Raw genomic sequence first — 25171 nt, 5'->3', positions numbered from 1 at the left:
CAATTTCAGAAAAACTAATGCATAAGTAAGCCAAAGAAAGTCTGATGTAATTAATAAGAAATTGCTAAGTGTAAATCAACTTGGGCCATCCCATCAGTTCCAGTAAAATTTGTAAAACTAAAACTTTTGTAAGCCTAAAACTCAACGTGTGATTCTTAGAAATGTACATGAATCCCAGCCACAGAAACTGCACGGGGCAGCTGGCCAGCCAGCTAGTGGAGTTGTGCAAGAAAACAATTGGAGTTTCTCATTCACTGCTTCAGCAAAGAGATCCTTGCATAATTCATGGAAAGATAAGCACAGATGTCAAAAGGCACTGACAACACATCGTGTGTTCGCCTGGCAGCTATATGGGCAAAAAACCCTACCATAATTTAAAGCTCAGAACAGTCTACCATAAGCCAAAAGCTGTGTCATATTCCAAGAACCACTGAGTCAGTTTTATGCATAAAGACCCAGCCATTCTTATACTGTAATACACAACGTGTGTCAAAAGATCAAAGCAAGAAAAAGAATATATAATAAACCTGAAAGGGGTGCACAATTCATAAACAAAGGCTACTCCTCTCCTGTTCCCCCATACATGTATGCATCAACTTGCTCCTATACATATATGCATCAATTTGTTTTTCCTCACTCAATTTTTAGCCGAGTAAGAATACTTAAAATTGTCCATATTTTATAACTGAAAATTCTGAGGAATATGGGGAAGAACAACCCAAAACAGGGCTTTCACTGAGATAAAGCATCCTGGGTTTCTATGAATTTGTTTTGCAACACAATATGCTGCTGTCACTTTGATGGCCACCCTGTCCTACCCTTCCACATGTTCTCAGGAATTTACCCACTGTCAATATCTCCATTTCCTTTCCATTCACCCATTGCATCCACTTAGCCTCTTGTTCCCTAACATCCTTGGTCACATATACCTTCCCTTTCCTTCACATTTCCTGCTTCCCAGTTGGAATAAGCTTGCACCTCATTAAAAAAGCTTATCAGCTGCTATGTTTGAGCTAATCAGTCAAAAACCACACAGCTGCTTGAGGAAACCAATCTGATTTTCTACCCTGTATCCAGCTACTGATTTTCCCAAACCTTAAAACACTTATGTGTTCTGAGACACATTGCCTGCACCAGACGTGACTGAACCTTACCAGGAGTTCAAAACTCAAGACAGGGCAACCCCAGGTGTCTCATTTCCTTCGAGAAAAAGGCTGAAAATCAGGATGGAAGCAAAAGCAAGAGTTTACCTTGCCACATGCCATTTGCGATCCACCAGTAAATGGACATCCTCAATTCTTCGGTTGTAAGCGTAGTGCAAGCGCTTAGGCAGGTGCTGTTTCAGGTAAGGCTTGAAATGCTGGTCTGGCTTTCTACACTGAAAAATAAATGGTTACAAATGACACTGCTGTCAGTTAGCTTAGATGCATATAAAGCCTTGAACTATAGAAATCAAGCTGTTAAGGTCATTATTGATGATGTGTTGAAAACAAAGTGTACATCTGAAGTATGTGGTCCAGCCCCTTCTAGGCAGTATTTACATCAGAATAGGGCCCAGGGAGTCATTCAAAGATGTATTTGGAAAGCTCCATTCTCATGACAGTTTTTTTGAAAGCATCATGAAAACACCACACTTATTTAGCTCACGGATGAAGAATTTTATTCTAACCGCACCAAAACTTAAGCTTCAGAGGAAAGCTGAATGCTCAAAATATCTCTCATCTGCAGGTATATTTAAAGCCATCTGGTTACAAAATTAGATTTTTTTTTTTTAATCAGCTTTTATTTTAAACACCTTTTTCCCCACTAAAAACAAGGTTATAGTTGGAGGCTATCACATGAACTTTTTCAACATCTTCAAAGTGCTAGTAAAATATTTACCCTAAAAGATTACTTTCCATTTCTGAAGGAATGAATAAATAGACTCAATTCAGGGAGTCAAGGTGGTCATAGAGATTCTGGCTCTGCATTACCCAAAAAGGTTATAAAAGCTACTTCAGCAGCAAACAGTGGAATTTATGACAAACATTAATCTGTACTCATGAAGGGCACCATTTAACACTCTTTATTCATGTTAATGGTTGGTTTTCCTGCCTAAAGAGTGAGGAGAGAATGCTGAATAATGCCTCAAATTAAGATGTGATGTGAGCAATGCAGTGTAGACAGAGATACCTCCCAGTCCTAAATACTTACTGTAAGGTTGGCAACAATCACTTTAGGGTCATCTGTTAAGCAAAGGAAAAAAAAAAAAAAAACACGACAAAAATATAAAAGATGAACAATTTGCAGAATAAAACACAAGGTAACAATGCAGTTTTACAGAAGCATTCTTCCTAAAAGTTGGCCGATCTTTACTAAAAGTACATTGGATATATCATGTGAAAAGCCACAGTAAAATATTCTGGATACGTCTTTGGACTATTAAAGGGATATGCAAGATATAGAAGGTCTAAAGCCAGCAACAGTCCACACTAACTCTCTTTTCTTCTGGGGGGGTGGGGCATGTGAGAAGGTTGAGGTGGCATTTATCAGACCTGAGAGAAAAAATAGGCTAGTAGAAAATATTAGGAAATGAAAATCTCAGGAAATGAAAATCTCGTTCTTAATTACTGTTGGTTTGGTTGCTTAAGGCACAATCTTCCTGAGCTTGAAATGAGCTTTCCCAAATCTCAAAACATGAGCTACAGGCTTATTCATTGCAAAGATGTGTCTGAAGTATTGAGGCAGTATTATCACGGATGAGGAATAAAACAGTTGGTAATTTGCCATTTCAGGAGGCATACCCAAGTTCTAAAACTAAGGAACATCTTTTTGTTTGTTTGTTTGTTTGCAGATATTCAAAGCAGGAAGCTGCAGAGTACAAAAGAGGAAAATGGTATTACAGGAAAACCGGTCATGTGACTCAGAGGTCAATCAGACAAACTGATCTTTTTGGAAGATATTACCATTAAATCTCCAAAGAAATCTACTTTTTCTCAGCAATTTGGGAATTCAAGGGTTGAAAGATCTTAAAAAAAACCCCAAACAACAAACAAAAAAACCACACACAGATTAAAAAGCACCCCAATGGAATGGAACTGAAATACAGGATTTCAGTAGACTGCAAAATATAGGAATTCAGCCTTTATGCTAGTCTAGCAAGTTTTATCAACATGCACACTATTTCCAACAGGTCTTTACACACTCATCCCATATTCCTACACCATAAATACCCAGGTAAATTAGTTTATAGTAAAATAAATGCATACATAAATCAGATTCTGAGAAAGTTTTAGCACATTCTTATGATTTCTGCTACTATTCTAAAAACATTTAATCTTCAAAGATCTTTCTGTGAAATCTGTCCTCAACCAAAGTACATCTGAAGTGTTATGGTGAGTCAGTTGGCTGACCTTCCCCCCTACCAAATGTTGCCACCCTTGTAGCAAACTTTGCAAAAACCATAGGTACTTATGGTTAGTTTATGAGTTTCACAGTATGCATGGTAGCTTAAACTTCTGGCAAAGCCAAGTTTGCCTTGGTATGCTGAACCAGAGCAGCCACAGTGCTGGCACAAGCCCCATCCAGGTACTGCTGCCCTGGAGGTAATAGTCCTCAACGGACCAGCAGCTGGGTCTCTGATGCTTTAAATCACAGAGTTAGCTTCACCAAAGGACTCCTGCCTGAGCCGTGAGAGCTCTCATCAGAGATCAGCTAATCTCAAACACCAAGTCAGGATGAATTTCTAACAGCATGGTACAAAAAAGCAGCAAGTTTTACTGCCAATATTGGCCCTGAATGCATGCTCTAAATCTCCCTTTTATCCTTCAACATCCCCAATCTGTTGCTGTTTAGCAACCCATGATGCTTCTCATCTGTGCCAAAAGCATGAAGAAGCTCCTAAATTCAAAATTAACAACTCATTTCTTTTCCACTAGCTCAGAAAAGGTACCAGATGCTTTTTTCTAATATTAAACCCATGTAGGGCTGAGATACCCAAAATCCTGCTTGTTGGCAGAGAGAAGTGCATGCATAAAGTCACAATGACATGTAAGCTGATGTGTGAAACTCGCTTTGAGTACTCACTCCTCCTCCTTGCTACAAAAAGGTGGGTTTTAACTCTGAATATTTCAGCCATCCTCTTGACACAGCTGTGTCACTGTGGGGTCTGTATACTACAGACTGGGAAGGGAACAAGCAGCTGGTTTCCAGTGGGCTTCCCTCTGAATGTCCAGCCAACATATACACTCTTTGGACAACATAAGCCCAAGGAAGAGATGAAGTCTAGTTGTCAGGACATAAAGGGTACAAATAACTTACATTTTATGTTATTGCTAGACCTGGGGCGAATTCGCCCTAAAGATCCAGGCAGCAAAATGATGTCTTCCACATTAGTCAGATAGTTGCTTAAAAATTCAGTTCTTTCACAAGTAGTGTCTTCCATCCCTGCAGAAAGAAATGAAAAATTAATACCTCTTGAAAATAAACATGTTCCAAAACAGCACAAAAAGAGACCCCAAACAGCCTACCTATTCTACTCGTTTGGATGACTAATCTTGTTCCTTCCAGTCTTTTAATTCCAACATCAGACACTGGTAGAAGTCAAACTATGGGTGATTTTAGCACTTGCCTCCACAAGAGAAATACCAGTCTCAGCATCACAGAAACAGTCACCACATATACCATGTGTGCACTGACATATCTCCAAACTAAGCTCATGGAAAAATCGAAGTCTGTTTCTAGTTTAGTGTACTACTTTGGAGATGTTTGGGTTTTTTTAAACAAAGGATTTTAAGAGAAACTGCACACAAAAGGTATTGTCTGTTGGTGGTCTGTTTCAAGGCAGCCACAGATAAACAATTCTCTCCTACAGCCGTTTGTGGCAGGGAGGAATGTATTCCCAGTCACAGGCGGCTGTCAGCACAAAACTGACTCCCCTGGAAATCCTTCCTGCCCCTTACGCTCTCTCCCCACAGCCAGAAAGGAGACATATGCCATTTTATTGCCAACGTAGCAGTTATTGTGAGACTTTCTTAAACAAAGATCTAAACAGAACAGGACCTTTGCTAGCATTGCTAAAATGTTAAGCGGAAACAGGTTTATCTCAAACATGGCTACATTTTTCTTTAATAAAGCTTTCTTTTTGTCTTTGCTAATATTTACTATTTCTTCTATTGTAAAGTTTCTTCTGATGCCAGAAAGAATGAGACCTACTAAACAGGATCTCTGCTTTTGGGTTACTCTCTATCTAAATCTGGCCCAATATGTATTTTTACCATTTTCCTCCTTCCCCCATTATATTCTAATTTTTCCAATTCATGCATGGAGAGCTGCACTTGGAGGTGATACCAAAAATGCCAAGCTTTGAAAAACTCTAAGTGGAGATGTAAATACCCAGATCACTGTTATGAAAGAGAAGTGTCCTCCAATGACAATTAACCAGTGAAGCTGAGTGCCTGGTCCACACCGACTGGCTGGTTTGGGGGATTTAAACTACCAGAAAAAATCAGCACAAAAATATCATAAATGGAACTTTCATTTAAGCCACCTATTATATGCACAGATACATTGCTCAAGCACTTGTATACTGATCATAGAATCACAGAATAGTTTGGGTTGGAAGGGACCTTAAATATTATCCAGTTCTAATCCCCTGCCACAGGCAGGGACACCTCTCACTAGACCAGGTTGCTCAAAGCCCCATTCAACCTGACCTTGAACGCTGCCAGGAGTGGGTCATACTGATAAAGAATATTGTTTATTTTACCATGATCACCAACAAATATGACATTGACACATCGATGTAGTTTCAACTGTTTCAGTCCATCCATTAGTTGTCCTACTGTCTTGTCAATCTCCCTCAGGGGATTCACCATCATCTGTATAAACATGCAGAAAGGAAAAAGTTAATTCTGTCATTGCGATGTTCCCATTCTACAAATGGAGGTCCTTTGGCAAAACTCTGATAGGAAAACCATCCAAGTCAAGAGGCAAAGCCTTGGCTGAGCTGTTACACCTACAATTATCATCCCATTTCCTTTCCTATATCCACACTGTAATTTCATCATAAGAAAGCCCTGCTGAAATGCTGACACAAGACAGCAAAAGATCTTTATGGCTGATCCTAGGCCTCCCATGGACACATGTGCATTTGGTAAAACAGAGTATAGATATAAGAAAAACACATGTAACTTTGGGGTATGGTTTGTTTCTTATAGATAAATAGCGGGAGTTTTAAAGGCTATTTTATGTGAATGGTTTAGTCAAAGCTTGAAGAAGCTTTGAGCTTGGGATTCATATGCCAAGTCACTTAATGAAATTCACTTCAAATAACATCTGATACTAGGATGACAATATGCAAGTCACTTGAGCAGCACATGGGGCTCAAAGGGAGTGTTCTTCAGCTTCAAAGCCAAGAGTTTTCAACATCTCAAATGGCAGTTTTGGCAAAATTGTCAACAGGCTCCAGAAGACATGGATGCAGTACTGCAATTTCTTCATTTAAGTTTCCTTTTCATCAAGAAATAAAACAGAAAACACCAAGACATGTTCATAGGATTCTGTTTTCAGCTATATGAAAATGCAAGATTTTTTACCAGATGGCACAGAGAAGAGAAACATTTTAAAATAAGACTTTAGGCAGAGGACTCAGATTTTGTTTTGGTTTTGAGAAGAAAACATTTCTTGTCATTATATGCCAACTTCCTCCTTGCTTGTCTGTTTGATTTGGCTGGTCCAAGTCTCCACAACAAAACATCCTCCCATTGACAAATAGAATGCTGACAAATCTTGAATCAGAAAAAACTAGACCTTGGCAGAATTTTCTGAGAAGAAAAAGTAAACATCATGTTAGTTTGACCCAGAAAGAGACGGTTCAGAAATTCTCCCTCTGCCTGAGTCATTAAGGGATGGATGTTAAACAAGTCTGATAGGTTATAAGACGAGACAGGATATGTCATCTCCCATCTGGCATTATAAATATGGAGAGAAGAGGCTCATGAGACATAGAGTCACGGTGGGGAACAGGAGGAACAGTTTCTGCAACATATGGAAATGGTTCAGGAAAAGAGTGAAATTTTGAAATATTTTAATTCAGGAAAGCCTAAGTAGTCAGTTCAGTTAAGTCTTTGGAACATTGCAAGTTTAGAAAGAAAAGGAAATTGTCTGTTTCAGTATTCTTCCAAGCTCAAATACAAAGAATTTCTTCAGCGAATGGGAATTCCATTTTTATGAAGCTGTATTTGTATAACATCAATCATATAAGGGAATACAACTTTTACTCAGAATCGAAAGCTTATTCAAGGAAGCTGGAAATCCAGATGGATTTCCCATTAATGTTTACATTTGTCAGCAAGCTTGAGACTTCTTCTAAAAAGTAATACTAATAAAAAAATAGAGTAACAACACTTCCAGAGATTTCAAGGATTTCAAGTGATGGTAATTTTGTTTAGCTACCCTCTTCACCAAATTAATCTGTAAACCTGCAGATATTTCTGAAACTATAAGAAAGTCAATATAAATGAAAAATCCTGTTTTTAAAAGCAGCAAAAAACTCATGCAGAAAACCACAAAAAAAACCCCTTCAAATTTACCATCTTCTCTGCTTGACTATGTTCAAAACAGCCCTTAGAAAGGCCTCACTAATGTTTATTCATTTCATTGCATTCTGTCTCTCTTCAATTTTTGAATTCAGCTATCTTCTATTATTCTACACAGCGCTCAAGTTTTTCCCCAAACAGTCTTTGCAGCCTAAGGCTGGCTGTAGGTGGCATATTCAGGCAAGGATTTTTTCTGTGGACATGCTGCTCTTACAGTCCATGTTCTTTCCCAGATGGAACCTCCAGAGAGTTATTGGGAAACAAGTAAAATTCTTGCATATACCTTTCTTCATCTAGTATATTGATATCAAGACTTTGGTAGCCTGTACATAAATATTTTCTCTTTCAGGACATATGGATCTCTAATGGTGCTATGATAAAGAGTTGGTACTATTGTGAAAGCATTTGGTATAGGATCTGAGATATGCAGACCACAGCTGAATTCTCTCCTGAGTTTTTCCTTAGAAGCAGCTTGATTAAAAGGAAGAATTTAACTTTGTCCTTTTTCACTTTTTTTTTTTAATTACTGTGATCCAGCCTGTACTATATTCCATTGCTCTCAAACAGCACCAAAAGTTTAACTTGCAGATATGATGGGAACTATTGTGTAATATTCAGATTATGTTTTCTGAAACAATAGTGATACATTTTCATATTTTAGCCCTAAAGAACTCCTCCTGTTCTAAGTTTGGATGACCTTTTCATCCAGAGAAAGAGAGAAAGTAAAAAAAAAAATAAGGGTTCTCAGTTCTCGGGTAAATCTGTGTCACAAATTCTCTGGAAAATTCTTGTTTTCTTATACTTGATAATTTTTTTGCATGTCACTGTCTGTCATGACATGGTTCAAGTTGGTCAACTGGTTCAAGTTGAATCATGCAACAAGTCGAGAAAACATCCTCACAAAAAAACTATTGAGAAAAGTGTTTATAGCCTCTTGGAGGAGAGGGTGGAGTGTCAAGGCTTTTGTTTAGAGCCTAAAGGAGAAACATTAGGTTGCTTGTTTGAAGAAGTTTTTAATTATTTAGTTAAATTTTTGAAATGAAGATAATACTGAAGTTGTCTATAACCCTTTCCAGTGTGTTAGTTAGCGCCAAGTGGAGAAAGATGATAGACTAAGGAATACCCTTTTCCTCCACTTGCACCTTTTCCTAATAAGCAATTTCCATTTGACATTTTTCATGTGAAAGCAGATTTATGCATCACTTCTGTTGCAAATACAGAGTTCAGAAATCATGCAATCAAGAATCTCCTCCCAAGTCACAAACTGGCTTTAAAATATATATTCTTGAAAAAACTTTTTGAAGTTTTTTCCATTTAAGATTTTATGAGTCACATTTTCACGACTTTTCCACAACCACAATGACTACACATGAAAGCTCAAATAATCACCAGGTTCCCATGAGCTGGGGAGTAAAGGAAGCTACAATATATTGCACAATTTGTAATTTCTCAGAAGGATTAGCAGCACTGGTAGCATCTTCCCAGGGATTTGTTTGACAGTGTCTTCAGCTGATGGCTGAATTTAAAACTATAAAGAGATTATAAAGATGACTTTCCCTAATACAGAGTCTGGAACAAGAAAAACATAGCTCCCAGAAGACTTGGTCTGGTTTGGCTGCTTTTCTTTGGGTCCTTCAGTACATTTATAGAAGTTGTGCCTGTGAAATCCCAACCTGAAGCATGGAGTGAACTCCCAAGTTGAAAAAAATTAAAGCTAGCATAGTGCCTAAAAAGTGGCACTTCCATCATAACATTTTGGAACATGTAAACTTACTTTCTTCCGACGAGCTTCCGCAGCATATTGATCCACGCTATGTACTTTTCCTCTTCCTTTCTTTGGAGCTGCAACTGGTCTTTCCTGTCTCCTCTTAGGAGGAAGCTTTCTCTTAGGTCTCTTAGGCGCAGTAAGAGGGGAGCCATAACTACTCTCCTGTACTGACGGGGAGAGATGTCTGGACTCAGAAAAAAAGCCTGTCTCAGCTCACATCAGACAGTAAAGCTACCTGTGCCACATAATCCTCAATCATAAATGCTGTGGCCTTTTCAAAAATTTAGGCTTTTGGACAATTTAGGATCTCTCTCTTCTTAAGGAGGAGTCCACCAAATCGTACTGGAAGCAGAACAGCAGTTACAAGAGCGGACAGCATATGAGCAAATTAAATCTGTTTTTCAGAAGATAGGTGGGGCTTCTGGTTTTGAAAATATGTAGTTATATGGGGGGGGAGTTACTGATCAATTATTAACCTATTAGTATTACCAAAATTTCAGTAAACTTAATTTCAATTTAAGTAAAATTAATTACATACAATTTAATGAGTGTCTGGGGTACACTGCTAGTGGAAACATAACATTTCACTTGGGTGATGGTTCAGGTATGAGTTCTAGAGCCTGTCCAATCCAAATGGCTTCCTGCAAGGTTTTCCACACCCACTTTTTGGCTGAATCAGTGACATCAGGTACCCTAATCAGTAGGATTAGCAGGTGCCACCACGGTGTGCCAGCCATGCACCCCACTTGAAATCACCAGAACCCCACTATCTGGGGACTGCAGATCTGTAGGAGAAAACTACAAAGGTGAGGCTCAGAATGGAGCTTATATCCTTCAACAGGGCATACTAGTGACAGTGCATCAGAAAGCTGCACTGTTACCTGCCTTATTACCAGCTTCATGGGCAATTTTAGAATTTAATTTCCTAGCACTTTTGGTGTTACATCTTATTGGGTAATCTGATTGTTTGTAAATGCACAAATACCTGGAATAGACTTATAGAAGGGGAAAAAATGAAGACATAACTGGAAAAAACTACTATCCCATTAATCAGCTTGCACATAATTTTAAACTGTACCATTTTCACTGACTTTAACACAAGTCGCAGGCTCTTGGCACTGCTCAGGATTCCATGTGAAGTGCTGATAGATGATACCTATTGGGAGACAGTAACTACAATATGCTGCGTATAATGGAGCACGCTGAGTGGGCTTGAAAAGAGTCGGAGATTTATGGTGATATATAACTTCTATGTACTTAGGCAGCTTCCCACAGTTGTTCAGTTACAAAGCTATGTAAACAGGGAAGGGAAGGAAGGGGATGTTACCATCTGCCATGCTGTTTCATTGCTTCCAAGGCAAGCAGCTGGAAAGGAGATTCTAGTCCAGTCTCATTCGTCTCTCTCCAGAAAGGCATTTTAATAAAGCAGCACCAGAGTTTTCTGTTTTTAAAATGCTTCAAGCTTTGTGCAGTCCTGATGAGAGGAGCGGCAGGGAAAGGAAGGATTCTCGGTTTACTGTCTCTGAATCGGCTCAGACAGAGCTCCCCAATGCCAGAAACACGCGAATGCAGGAGACCCAGGTCTGAACACTGAAATTGGCCGTCTCAAGACAGCATGTTAGAGGAGCAGCAGGAACGGCTTAGCAGTGCCAGATTTCGATGTGTTTTAGAGCTCTTATGGTAGTATATTTCTAGAATATTTTATTTTCAAAAAAGTTAGCTAGGAGAAAAAAAAAAAAAAGCCAAGTTCTTATTAACCAGCCAAATCTTAGTCTTGCTTGAGAAGAGTCAGAACAGAGTTATGGAGGAGGGAAACAAATCCCTCCCCACTTACAGAAGGGAACTGTAACATCACAAGGGTAACTAGCCAGCCAAAGCTCTGCTTCTTGACCCGGACGGAACAACCTATCAGAATTCAACTGCAGAAGCACAGAGGGAAAGAAAAACAAAATGCAGAAGTAAATCAAGAGCAAGCACATATTTGATAACTCCCATAACTACTCCTGGAAACATAATGGAACTCACTGAGATGCTTCCTGAGAAGTTTATTCATGTCCTCCCAAAAAAACCCCAAACCTTAGACAACCAACTCATTTACACTGAAATTCATAGTGCTAGAGGACATGCAATGTTTCACTACTGGGCATTGGCCATAATCTGTATTCCATTTTTATCCACAACACTGGCAATTCAACAATAAAATTTAAGTCCATCTAAGTCCCTTTATTTCTAGCTTTTAAGACACTCTGCTGTTGTGCATGTCCTGTGAAGCTCTAAGTGCCATCTGATGAAGTCTGGAAGATTAAAATTGTCGGTAATGGGTCACATTAGATTACACATTTAAAATAAATTTAGAACATTATTTGTTATAATAAGCTCTAGTAAACATTCACTTTAATGCTCAGGTTTCCAAAGTATAAAAATATTCTCAAGCTACTAAATGCAGCATGAAAACTCAACATAAAATCTTTACCTTTTAAAAGAAGAAAGAAGCAGCCTATATTAAATATAACTCAGAGTTGTCAAGAGCTTGTTTTCAAACATTATTGTATGGCTGGTCTGCCTTTGCCTGGAGAAAATGAAGTGGTCAGTACTACTCCAACTGTCTAACTGCTACCAGCTGTATACAAGAAAAGAATGATTTCACGGGGAGGTCATGCTGTTGGTATCGAGGAAGCAGCTGAAAGGGATCCCTTTGAGGACTTTCTTTCCAGCTGATTTATCTAAATTCATAGCTCCTAACAATTATATTGAAAACAGTGTCAAGAGAAACAATATAAAATATCTCTCCTGAAACCAGGCCCCTAGCAAATTTCAGCATCTGTGTACTTACACAGCTGTATTCGTGTATTTAAATTTCCATTCACAGTCATGTCCACTGTTTGAACTGCAAACACATACATGCTCGTCTGCTAATTCGTTTGTTCTCAATTTGCTATCAGTTTCAAGCTTTTCTTGTGTTTAACACAAATGTCATAAATCAATCTATTTGTAAAATTTTCATAAGCTATTAATTCACGCTTATTAAGAGCCTAAGCTTTGCCTTGCAATTAGAGGGTCACCTTCAGATAACCATCCAGAAGAGCCTCCAAATATTAAAATCCTTTGGGTTTTTTTGCTTATATAATGACTTTTTCTATGATGATACAATTACATTTCACTTTGAGAGACTTATAATTAACCTTAAACTAGATTTCCACATTGGATGCTAAACTGGTTTGTTAAAGACTACAGTTTAAAGAACAAATTCAATGTCGTCACATTCATATTCTCCTTAAAGTCCATGGAAAGAGCTCCAAAACTCTATTCAGAAGGACGTGGTTGTCTATAGATAAATAAAATTAGAGTTGTCAGTCATAAGCCACACATAATATTTGTAACACTTCAATAAGAGGAACTAGAAAGCATCACTGAGCAATAAATCAGAGAGCTCTCATTACCAGTACCTCACTTGGCCAAATCAGACTGGTCTGAGCAAAATGACAACATGAAGTCATATCAATGCCTGTCAATTTAGCAAGAGTGTTGGCAGATTTGAACCACCACTTATCCAGAAAAGGGACTACTTCTTTCTATCCAGTGTTGTGTTTCAGTGCTGGTTTGGAATAATTCTTTACACCCACTGCTCTAGGACCATGGCTCAAAGTGCTCCAACAGGGATGCTACCCACAGCAAATTCATAACCACTGCAAACTTATCTAAACAGCCCAAATAACTCAGGCATATTAAAAAAATATTATTCCTGCTTCTCTTTTCTCCAGCAGAGAACAGCTCTCAGATGTATACTAAACAAGTAAGAAACTACTGCTGTGTACCTGACTGCTCAGGGAGGTTTGTATTATCTTCCAAAGGGTAGGTATCTGACACACTTCTCTGTTTTTGAAGATTTGCAAACACTTGTTTACCCTTTAAGAAGCATGTATAAAACTCCTAAAGTCTTGTGATGGCAATCTGCAGCCCTACATTTGCACTGGAACATTTCAGAGGACCTTTGCCAGATGTCAGAGATCATCAGAGATGCTAGATCCCAGCCACACAAAGTAGCAGGATATTCAGGTGTAGAACTTACTTTCCCTCCCCACAAAACCCAGACAAGTGCATGACCTTGTCACCTGGACAGTGTTGGCAGGGAAGCAGTTCTTGTCAGTCCCACCCAGCTACCCAAAGTTCAAACAAGGGGTTAAACTCCTATACTGTTTTGCACATCATTTCTCATTAAAATACCTTACAGTGCTTCAAAACTTTTTCCAAACTCAAGAGTACGGTCCTGAGGGAACAGTACTGGCAAAGCTTTCCGAACCCCTGTAGGGCCTATATGAAACTGGAAATAGCGGCTTTTTACAGATCATGACAGACTGGAATTATTACTTTGGCTACTGCAGGCTGTCAGCTTTAAAGAGAGATTTCTCTCCTCTGCATTTTTCCTTAATATTTTCTGCATTATATTTTTATTACTTTAAAGAAGGATAAATTGTTAGGGGAAAGTTAAGTTATGCTGTTGCACCTAAATATGCTCCTGTCTTTGCCAAGTAAATCTTTCCATTTGCGTTATCATATCACACAGAGCAACAGCCTCCTGAAAGGCATGGGCAGTTCCTTCTCTCAGTAGGGAATCTCACATGATAAATCCTGTAGACAATAACTTTGCTCTCTGGCAGAGGGGAAACATATTGCAGAAATGGGTGAAAAAACGTTACTAGAAATGTTACTCTTGAGCAGTGGCAAAAGGGGGGAAAGTGTATTTCAAACGCATGTTTTTTCTGCAGAAGAAAATCTGTACTAACCTCTGAGTTGAAAGGACCATATCTGTGGCCAGCAGCATCTGGTTGCTCAGAGTAGAAAGCATAAACATAAGGCCTGAAAGAAAGAAAGGTCTTCTTCAGGATAGCTTTCCTTCAACAACAAAAACCCCAGATCTGTTAGGTCAAGTCAAAGCAAGTTAACCTTCCAATGAGAGTGGGCTTTATGGAAAAAGAACTGTTTCTCAATCATAAAATCACAGAATCATTTAGCAGTCATATGTTTCCATGGTATGATTAAGCAATTAGTTGTTCTACAGTTTTATTAAATCCAAGAACACATGCAGGGAGGCACATGGGGTACCATCTGAGGACACACGCTCTTTCTAAGTCTTGTAGGAGAGATCACAACAGCAGCTTGCCTGAGCTTTGCAGCCAGCAGCATGTGGGAACTTGCATACTAAAAAATACTCATAATTAAAATCGTAACATTTTCCCACTGCTCAGGGTCCAGTCCTGCAACTGCCATTGCCTGTAAGGTTGTTAAACCATATTAGACTCAGTAGGATAAGAACAATCCAAGTTAATCCATGTAACTACATGCTTCTTGATAAGAAATAAATTCAAACCATACCACACATTTATTGACAAGAATCAAAGTGCTGATGGTTAAAAGCCGAGATTAAAATAAAAGATTATAACTAAACACAAATCCCAAACAAATCCTTAAATCAGTGATAGCATGTAACAATCAAAATTTATATTTAGAACTAAATTTCCCCTTGCTCTTACAGCTACTTTTAAGGAGAAAACAAGCTAGCAGATGCCAATAAGTGAATTACCTTTCATTGTCTGGAAGGGTTAGCCACTGCAGTATTGTTAATATTCTGCGCTCATGGGGGATGACACTGGACCACAAAATATAAAAATATACCTTGTTATCGTTGAATACACAAACTATCAACACAGTCTTGCTAGGAACTGCTTCTAACATGATTAAAAACAATTATAAAAACATTATTTGCTTTTAGTATGCTGTATCTTCTTTCTTGCTTGATCTTGATTCTTATTTGCAAATAGAATTACCTCAGATCTCCTGGATGTCCACATACTCCAAAAGAAAGATAATTAAAAGTTTGTAACTGGAGTCAGAACTCAAGGCAGTAAATCCGACTGTTCTAAATAGGACTGAATACCATTTTGGTAGCTTTAACCCAGATGATCCTTTTTTATGTACAATGGTGCTACCATTGGATAGATGGCATGAGTAAAAACCATTAAATTGCTCACATCAGTACAGGTTTAAACAGTCATTCTGCTCTGGTAGTCTTGAAGACACTGGAAAAGTTCCCATTGACTTAATGGTAACTAAACTGAGGGCTAGGCTGGTGTAAATGAAAACAGCCATCTGACACACCAGGCCATCAGCATGGTGACTTGCATAACTTTGGCAGCTTCTCACTCTGCAGAACAGACTCATCCTATTTCACTGTTCGTGTCCTGAGACTTCTCACTTGGCTGCAGAGGCCAAGTTCGTGCCATGAGAATGACTAACCTTATAAACAGCTATCAAAATTAAATAGCTCATCCTAGGAAAACTCTGCAGGTCAGTGACCACGCAGCTATTTTAATACAATAGCATAGTCAGTCCAGATTCCATTAGATTAATAGCAGAATCCCAAGGCAGGAATCAAATACAATTGTCTTGGATTCACCATGCTGAATTGAATTCAGCATTCTTTGGAAACATCTGACAGAGATAAAAAAGCCAATAGCCTTTTTAAAATTAGTTCATTTTTAATGCCATGTAGAACAACAGTGGTCCTCAATCTCTAACTACAGAGAAAACTTTTGGTTGTAAAACAGCTATAAAAATGAGAATTTTTGCTAAAATTTGCAAACAAGGCAATATCATACAGCAGAATAATAATCTTGGGTATTGCCCAGCTTTAAAATGTCTCTTAATTGTGCAGTAAGAAAAAAAACATTGTTTTAATTAAGTAATTTGTGACTAAGATGTTTTTAACACTTCTGTTTTCCAAAGTTTGCTTGAAAACTCTCAAAAAAAATTTCTGTGTCCCAAATTAAAAAATAACATTTTAAGATATATATATTTCATTCATACATAAAGTGGCTGTCTTGCTCTCTCATTATTGCAATTCATATGACATATCCCTGGTTGCCTTCCATAACATTTTATATCCCCAAGCATTCATTGGCCAGGGCGTTTATGGTGACTATGTAGTTCTAGAGCTTAGGAATCACATTAATTTCTTTGTTTTGTAGAGCACCAGACTGGAGCTCTGTCAGATCTTGCAAGCCTAAGCCTATCATCAGGTTTGTGCATGACATATTTTATTTTATTCCTTCCATATGCTGAATGATATTTAGAGTAGCAAAGAGTATTATTCCTAATGGAATCACAAAAAATAGGCAAACCCCTTTAGTACTTCAGCCTTGACAGTCTGCCCATTTTCTTTGCTCCTACAACCCTGCCATTAAAATGAAATAGAGAGATTGATCGACACAAATTCCTCAGAACTCAGAAATTATCAAAATTCATTCATTTTTGGTTAAGAAGATATGTCTTAGCTGGGACAAGGGAAAATAATTTGGAACCATTAAACAAAAAATAAACAGCAAAGATCCTCAAGGCTGTCTTTTAGGAAAGGGAAATTGGATATCTTATTCAAAGGTCAGACTGGATTGTAAAATGAATGAGTCAGGCTTTGAGTCAATTAGGCTGTTGATGTCAGATGACATAAGAGGACAATAGAAGAGTCTTCCACAAACGCTCAAAGGACTAGGAAACATTACTAGCAATACTAAGGACATGAAACAGCACACCATGAAATGAAAGAAAGCAATTTATTACATATTCACACATCTTTTCTTCAGACTACTGCTAAAAATCAGTGTATGAACTTACAGCAGCAAACTAGCATCAGAAACATTGCACAAATGAAACAAGGGAGGCTTACGGGTACGGTCTCCAAACTGCCAACTGCTTATATTGAGAAAAATGTCTTAATAAACTCTTGCATCAAATTAATTCTGAATTATTAGTTACAAATCTCCAGAAAACAGAGTGCACTTACACAGACCAGAAGAACGTGCCAGCTTTCACCCCTTGCTTAGCTGCAGTAATCCAAATCTAATGAGGAAAATATAAGAGGATTAGAATGTGTTCAGATCTTTAATGACCCTCTGAAATCAAAAGAAAATATTTTCAAGACACATTCTTCTAGCCTGAGCCTAGAAGTGAAAATTGCAGTTTTCAGCCTGTGTCCCCAGTTCAAACACATGGAGTGACAAACCTATGCAAATTCTGTATTGGTGGATCAGCCACCGTGCTGTCGACTTTCACCCCTAAAACTCTGTGTTGCTTTAAATACAAAGCATTAAGAATCATGGCCAGGAATTTCTCCAGTATTCCATTTAATTTTAAAAAGTAAGTCATTACTCCCCTGAGACTTTTAGTGTTAAAGTTTTGGAGGATACTCTGCAGGAAGTAACACAGCTTAGCACCAAGCAGTGTCTGCATAAATATGCTTCTTTCCCCATATTCCAGCACCAGTAGCCATCAACAGAAAATGTGTTAGAAAAGAGAACACAAAAAAAGGGAACAGGTGAGTAGGGGTATAAAGAAAGCAATGAGGGACACCTTCCTCCATAGATGTTTAAAAACTTTCTGAGCTCACCCCAAGTGCTTGATGGAAATGATGGAAATAATCTCCGTTAATTTTTCAGTTTCTTTTTTCAGTCCTTCAAATCCCATATATTTTTCTGCCTACAAATGAGTTTGGAGCAGAAAGTTCCACAATGTAGTCACACACTGCATGTGTATGTTTATTTTTGTTTGGTTTCAACTTGCCAGCCTTGCTGGGGTTAGGGTACTGTTCTCATACGTTGAAAACAGGTTATTAATCCTTTCTCTTCCCACTTCTACACAACATTCATGATACTTTCCTCTATTTACTACTTTTCAAGCATGAGTAGCCTTAGTTTGTTTGATCTTTCTATAATAAAAGCCATAACATACCACTTGTTATCCTCATTACCCTTCTCTTTCTCTCCTTCACCCACTTTCTCTTTTCTATTCTTTGAATATCTGTTCAAGGCAGGAGAATGAGAATGACCAAATGCCAGAAAGATCCACAATCAAGGAAAGCAAACAATATGAGTTTATAAACCTACAGAACTAAATTTCTCTTACAAGGAACTATCCAAATTAACTCAAAACTCGTATTGAAAGTGGTAATGGTTTAAAAGCCAGCATCATGTGTACAACTAGATTATTTCTTCCCATTATTTATGCATACTTATCCATTTCATGAGCAGTTAAGCCAAAATGTAGTTCCCTTACTTCATAATTGCAAAATCTTTGGTTTACTTTATATCGACTTTTTGAAAATAGATTCCTCTACCTTGCTCAAATTGACACTTATAAACTGTCAGCTGGGCATGCATTGCTCAAATGTCATGCCTGAACTATTCATGCATTAGTCTTAATTGAAATAAATTTGGCACAGTCTGATGAAAGATTATTTGCACATGGAAGCTATAGTTAATGGCAATTAAAATTGGATATTATGTTATTTATGGGAAAATTGGTCATCTTTGCCTTTCCAGTGCACTGGTCACACCGTTTAATTTATCTCTCATCTTCTGCCCTTCCAAATCTTACTGGACTCAATCCAGTTAAGTTAAAATCACAACTATAAAAGATCTTTTGTTTTCATTGTATTCTGACTTTTTGGCAACCTTTTTAAGGGAAGAATACATCCATGGCAACTCTATAAAATGTTGGTTTACTAAATGCAGCAAGATCAGGAGCAGAATGGCCACAGATGCAGCCCACCCTTCTCTGTTTTCAGGTGTTTCTCCTCAAGAGTCTGATTTCAGGGTTGGTTCATACCAATCTATGCTCAAGCTGCCACCACATGGGGAGTCTCCCAGGTATCTCCCCCAGCCTTTTCAGCCTCAGCCTTCCACCAGCACTGGGGTTTGCATGGTGACAATGACCACAAGATGATGTGACTGCAAAGTATCTACTGCAAAAAAAATTTTAATGGCTTTGAATTTATACTGGAATTTGGTTTTGAATTGTTGACTAACAGGGATATTGACTTCATGTGCTCACAGGATATTAGCCCTAATGGAACAGGACAGAAGGAGGCAGGTGAACGGGAGAGATAAGGAAGTGTGCCTACAATCCGCTCATCACGTCACTGAGCCTGTACACTGCAGTCAAGTGTACTGCAACGCAAGGATGCATCCACAAGCTCATTTGTGTCATATAAATCAGCACAGGGTATATACCTTCAGACTGCACCATCTAAGGCAGACGGTGTCTAACTAAGGCAGAAGCTACTCCATATTCTTTAGTAGTTCATGGACTTCCCAGGTGAAAAAGAACCCATACTTAAATCAATTACATTTTGATTTGCATTGCTGATTTATTCCTAGAGTAGAACCCCATCATGGCAGAGAAAAGAGATCAAATACAAATTCAGCATGAGGAGTGTCAGCTCCACTGCTGGTATGTTCTTTGGTCTTGCAGTACTTGGAAAACCATTGTCCCTACAGAGCTGCAGCAGATTTATTTTTCTTTGAAAGTGTTTGTGTTCCTGCGAAGTTTAAATAATTTTGCAGATATCTTTGGGAAGGTACCAACAAACTAAGTCCAGGGAATTCAGCACTTAGATTTTACCATCTGTTAACTCTAGTTTGACTTTCTATTGCTTTGGCCTGCACAGGTCCAAGTGGTCCAGGCTGCCTCTTTAGCCAAATCAGACCAGCCAAGATCCACCCTCAGCAGCTGAAGCTGTCCTGTGCTGCTCCTCACTGTTAGCACTGCTGAAATTACATGTGACCCTGTCTATTTTAGGCAACAATTTTAAACACGTACCAAAAGACACCCTCCCTCTGGCCAAGCAAGTGAAACACTAGTCATCTTGACAGATGAATAATTAGGCCCTACCTACATTGCCAAGGTGTACCAAGCATGCCTGCAAGATGGTGTTCAGTGTTTTTTATTCCTATTGAGCATAGAGTGTGCTTCGTGAGTGCCATATGAAAATGGCATTGAACACCTTTCTGAAGCAGAATTTTTTCCTTCTTATTTGTGCACTCTTAAGTGAGCAGTAAGGACAGTCCAAAGGCACCCCAGCTGGCTTCAGAGAGGAAAAACTGCACCCTCCCTGCTCCCAAGTATTTCACCTCAGGAATGCAGCCATTTACATTGGCATTAGCTGTTTGGACAAGGACACATGCCTGTTGCACTTGAAACAAGCTCAGCAGCAAACACAATGATCTGTTGAAGTCAAAGACCAGCAAATCAAAAGGCCAGTATCTGACCATAACATCTAAGAAGTGAGTCTGAATGACTCCATCCTGACCTCGCCAGGCAGAGCCTGGTTCAACCCAAGGTTACGACAAAATCCTACTGGACTTCACTATTCCTTTTTTTTTTTTTTTTTTTTTTTTTTTTTTTAAAGGAGGAGGGAGGGGAGCCTTTGGTTTATTTGAAACCAAAACAAGAAAACTCAACACTATTCAACATCATACCTAAAGCTGCTACTCATAGCAATACATTGGCAGACACATCTTTGAGCATGCAGAGTAACAGCAGTCATCTAGATGGAAGAACTCCAATCAGCACTGAACAAGCTTTAAAGCAAATTTCCAGTGGGTTTTAGAGTTGTGACAGTTACTGCTGATGAAGCTAATGGTAGCAATCTCCCAGAAGTGTCCTTGATCAGCCAGATCCTTTACTGGCTAGGTAAAATTAGACAACAGACTGGAGTATCTCGTAAGTTTCTGTTACCCTCAGCTAGATGATAGCAACTCCAGCAGAAAAGCGTGACAAACTGTTACTGCAGCCTAATCACCAGTGAACATCTCTCACTGTCTTTAAATTAAATCCATTATCTTTCAAGTCAAGTTATGCCTCTCACAGGCTAACATGACTCTACACTGTCAGTCAATGTAGGACAGAAAAAAAAAAGTTATCCAGTGTCCTCTCAATCTTGCCCATACAAACCAATTGAAATTAAAAAGGGAATAAGAGTTCTTGTTCCATTTCCTTTCTGTCGGTTAGTCATGGTCTTAAAGTCTATTAATCCTAAATGTTCCAGTACTCAGCATGTAACTGCAGTGCGTTATATACACTCTGTGGCTGGTCACATCTGTTCAGGTCACTTATCAAGTTTGCTGTCTTAGGTGTTGCAAGGTCAGTACCATTTGTGAGCTTATGTAATTTATTTGCCATATGTAAATATGTTGGTTTTAACTGTTAATATGTTAGAATTTTAGAGTCAGCTGTTTCACTGTCAGATGTTTGCGTATGGGACAAGCCTTATGGTATTGCAAGCTATATAAAGGCCATATTTCTGAATTAATTTGCTTGAGCAGAGAGAAGGGGAATAAATATTTAAAGAATTAAAGATTAACCATTCTGTCTTCAGACTATGCCACAGGAATTAGAGAATATCTAACTTTTCCAATACAGATAGACCTGTTAAATTACGGACTCGCAGATTCAACCCTAGTACACTGGTAAATGTCACAAGAAATAATATATATACTTTTCTAGATGTATATGAAACATCCTATACATTGAATTACTGTCATTTTTATATCTTATGTGTTGAATGACTACAATTTTTCTCCTTTATTTAGGGATAAAAATAGACAGACTAAGCAATAGTTTAGGTGGCAATGCCATATGGAACATGGAAGTCCCAAGTTTTCCCTTCTTCTGACTGCTAGACACATTTGCACAAAGATACTACATACAGAGTTATTTGAGATAGCTGATGAATTGTCTTTGAAAGCCTGCACACGAAGTAGGGCATCTCCCTACTTTTAGTCTTCCATAATAAATAATGAATAAATAAGAGCCAGTAACTTTGCAAAGGCTGCCTTCTACTTGTTGCACTATGAAAGGACTGGCAGCAGCACATCTCAGGTCAAGGCTGATGGGAGGGACAGCTCTGAAGTCCAGACCTTGTGCCAAGTTGCACAAACCTGCTGGCCAACCAGGGAGGGGAAAACACACACACAAGTTAGTGATGCATGAATGGGAAATCCCTTCCACATCCAGGCAAAGGTGGTAAAGGGGAAATCGCAGCATTTCCCAGGAAAAGAAACGTCTACAAGATTGGCGCATCACTACATCAAACCAAGATTTGGAAAAGTACTGCTCAAGAGAAGCCAAAGGCAGCTGGAGCCTAATTTAGTGCATGAAGTTACTTGGGATGAGAAAAGAGTTTGTGTCATGAAAAATGAGCAGTAAACTTAGTTTTCCCCCAGGAGCATGGGCCCTGATGTTCACCGTTTCTGAGATGCTGTGGCAATATGAGGAGCAGTTTTGCGGCTGTTTTCTGTCAAACATTTTTGTTTTGAAAACAAGGTGGTTTTAAGCTTATATAATAAATCAAGGTTATATATTGAATCAGAAAGACTGGATTTCAGGAATTCCACAGCCAGCTACAGCACCTCAAAACACTTCCAAGCTACCTTCTCCCCGCTTCTTTTCCTAATGCTCTCAAAATTAATTTCTCATAATTCCTGATGTAGAAACATTCAGTTACTCATCTGCCAAATCCCACAGATGTCCATGGTAATCTGGCTGTTTCCCAGCAAGATGCTGATTGTTAGAACAAGTAATTAATAATAAAAAAAACCAAACAACAAAACAAAACACCACCAACCCCCCACATTTTAACAAAGCCAGATACAATAGGTCAGTTTCCAGGAGCAAGAAAGTATTTCAGAAATTGTCAGCATTAAATGACATTCTCTTCTAGGCAGTGTCAGACATAATATGAGGCTGGGGGTCTCAGACACTTTTTATGCTTCCTGGAAAGAAAAATAATAATTCCCAATTCTGTGCAATCCAAATACCACTCTGTAGTTGTTTGAATACTGCAGTTTCAGACCCAAGATCTAAAAAGAACCAGATGAATATGTGACATGGCAGACAAGAGTTCTGTGATATGCAGACCAGGTTTCCCTTCCTCTCCCCTTAGTTATACTGTCTTGTTTTTCAATACCCAGCTACTTTTGGCATCTATGTCAGTGTGATATTTAGAGAAAATTATAGATAGTTAGAACAGACTGTATCTAATCCATATATAGATGGAGATAATTTTTTCCTCTTATAAAAATCTGAAATTCACTCATCATATGTGCAATTCTTCCATGTGCAGGGTCCATGTGTATCAGATTTCTGCAAGAGATCTACCATCTCCTTACACAACCACTATGGCCACCCTATCAGGTTTACCAAACTTACTGGTTTCCCTCATATTAAATGTTTGGGAATTGAGCTATAGCTCTTCCTTTACTCATGTTTTCAGTTTCCTAAAGACATTTCCAGTTTATTACATTATTTGGGTATTTTTCCTTTTTAACACTTCTTCAGAGCAGGTTGATTTTATTGTCCATACTTGTTTAAGCAACACACTCCCTGTCCTCTGAGGATTTCATCCAACATATGATCATCCACTGTTGTGTAACTTTCTTGAACACTTCTCAGCTGTCATTTTTCATGACCCTTGTTTACAGTCCAGAAAAACTTCTTTTTGCTGGAGCAGCAAAAGTTTTTTTTAATGGACATATGTGAGAATTACCAGTATTCCCCACTCAACACAGCAGGTGTGAAGTATTTATAGACCTAGATTGGTATAAATATCATGGTTTAAAAATAGAGACATTTGTATAGTCCCAAACAGTTACTTCCCCACTAACTCCTACTTAATTGCGATTAAGGCTCGCACTTAAAGTTGTGATGCATAATTAAATTACAGCAGCTTAACAAGTTGTCACACAGCAGTTAAGCCACAATATTGTCTGTGAGCTTGCTGCCTGAATGCAGCAGGAATGGTTTGTTAGCTGTGTGGCTCTGGCTGCAGCTGAGATGAAGGAAAAGGCAACCCACTGCCACCCTTTCACTGCTCCTAGTTTTGATCCTGTTTCTTTACTCACATGTAGGAAGATAATATCTAGTAAGGTTCCTCGCCTGCTGCTCTTGGCACAAGGCATGCTAAAAGCTAACCAGGGTCATAGCTGGGCAAGGGAGTGTCTATGCTCAGTTATGCTGACAAATTTTACGAGACAAAAAATACCTCATTTTGGCTCAGCTACAGCCAGACACATCTGCCTGTCACATCTGCCTGCAGCTTGAAATTGCCTTGTCTCACATTTGTTGTGGACTAAAACCACATGCAGACAAGTAACACACACACTTGTTAATCCTAAAACCATCTGAGTAACTTCCTTTAGTCTCTTGGGATATTTCTGTTTTAAGAGATTTGAGGGACGACACTGTTCACCTTAGCAAACAGCAATGACAGATTATGGTGTACCAAACCCATTCCAACTTCCCCACCTCTATCACCTCACTCTTTTGTGGGGTTAACTGTTCAGGGAGCTGTTAAACTACAGTTCCCTAAGCAATTAGTGCAATGATGTGTGCATGCACCATGGCTGCTTGCACGTAAAATTTGTTAGTTTAATTCAAACCCACTTTTGTTGGCAAAGCAAGCTACTACAGCATGCACCAATAGGGGAAAAGTGCAGCTGAAGCAAGGGGACTCTCTGAGCTGTAGTAATGAGGAATATTTTGAAGGAGGACATTTCTATGCCCAGAATAAGAATTCAGAGCTAGAGAAAACACCAAGTCCAACACTAATATAAAAGAGAGGACCTAGTTCAGCCACTGCTGCTGTGCTCAAGGCAGAAATTAATTCACAAACATCTACAGCCTCTGCAGCAACTCAGGTAACAGCAATCGCTTGTGGACTTAATTATGAAGTTGTGCCATGCTATGCTGACAGAACATTAATACTAAAAGTGCCACAAGGACATTACTAGGATGAAAACCCGAGAACCCCATAATGAAAAGGAAACATTATGGCACTGTGGCAAAAATACAGTGTTAAACTGCTGCCTAAAGTGAGGGGTTTTTCCTAGCCACATCTAATTTATAAGTATCAATGCAAGCACCTTTCCATAATCAATGGCTTTATTATTCTGAAAAGCAAAAGCCAACTCAGAACATTAGGTTAAATTGATAGACA

The 25171-nt window shown here is 38.6% G+C and overlaps 1 protein-coding gene across 4 annotated transcripts in view; it reads right to left on the bottom strand.

Moving 5' to 3' along the window:
* Positions 1 to 25171, bottom strand: part of ENPP2 (ectonucleotide pyrophosphatase/phosphodiesterase 2) — a 53057-nt gene that overhangs the window by 13075 nt on the left and 14811 nt on the right. For 3 of the 4 annotated variants that reach the window (XM_030499215.1, XM_030499208.1, XM_030499223.1), the window contains exons 9-15: positions 17183 to 17238; positions 14927 to 14992; positions 14130 to 14202; positions 5747 to 5858; positions 4300 to 4425; positions 2194 to 2225; positions 1251 to 1378 (exon numbers count right to left, since the gene is read on the bottom strand). In XM_030499215.1, coding sequence (XP_030355075.1) covers positions 1251 to 1378; positions 2194 to 2225; positions 4300 to 4425; positions 5747 to 5858; positions 14130 to 14202; positions 14927 to 14992; positions 17183 to 17238 — 593 coding nt within the window. Of the gene's footprint in view, positions 1 to 1250; positions 1379 to 2193; positions 2226 to 4299; positions 4426 to 5746; positions 5859 to 9351; positions 9513 to 13150; positions 13161 to 14129; positions 14203 to 14926; positions 14993 to 17182; positions 17239 to 25171 lie in introns of all 4 variants that reach the window. The other variant, XM_030499232.1, reaches the window with a different exon arrangement.

The sequence above is a fragment of the Strigops habroptila genome, chromosome 1 (genome assembly GCF_004027225.2).
Source record: "Strigops habroptila isolate Jane chromosome 1, bStrHab1.2.pri, whole genome shotgun sequence".
Lineage (NCBI taxonomy): Eukaryota > Metazoa > Chordata > Aves > Psittaciformes > Psittacidae > Strigops > Strigops habroptila.
This window is presented reverse-complemented; position numbering and strand designations above follow the sequence as displayed.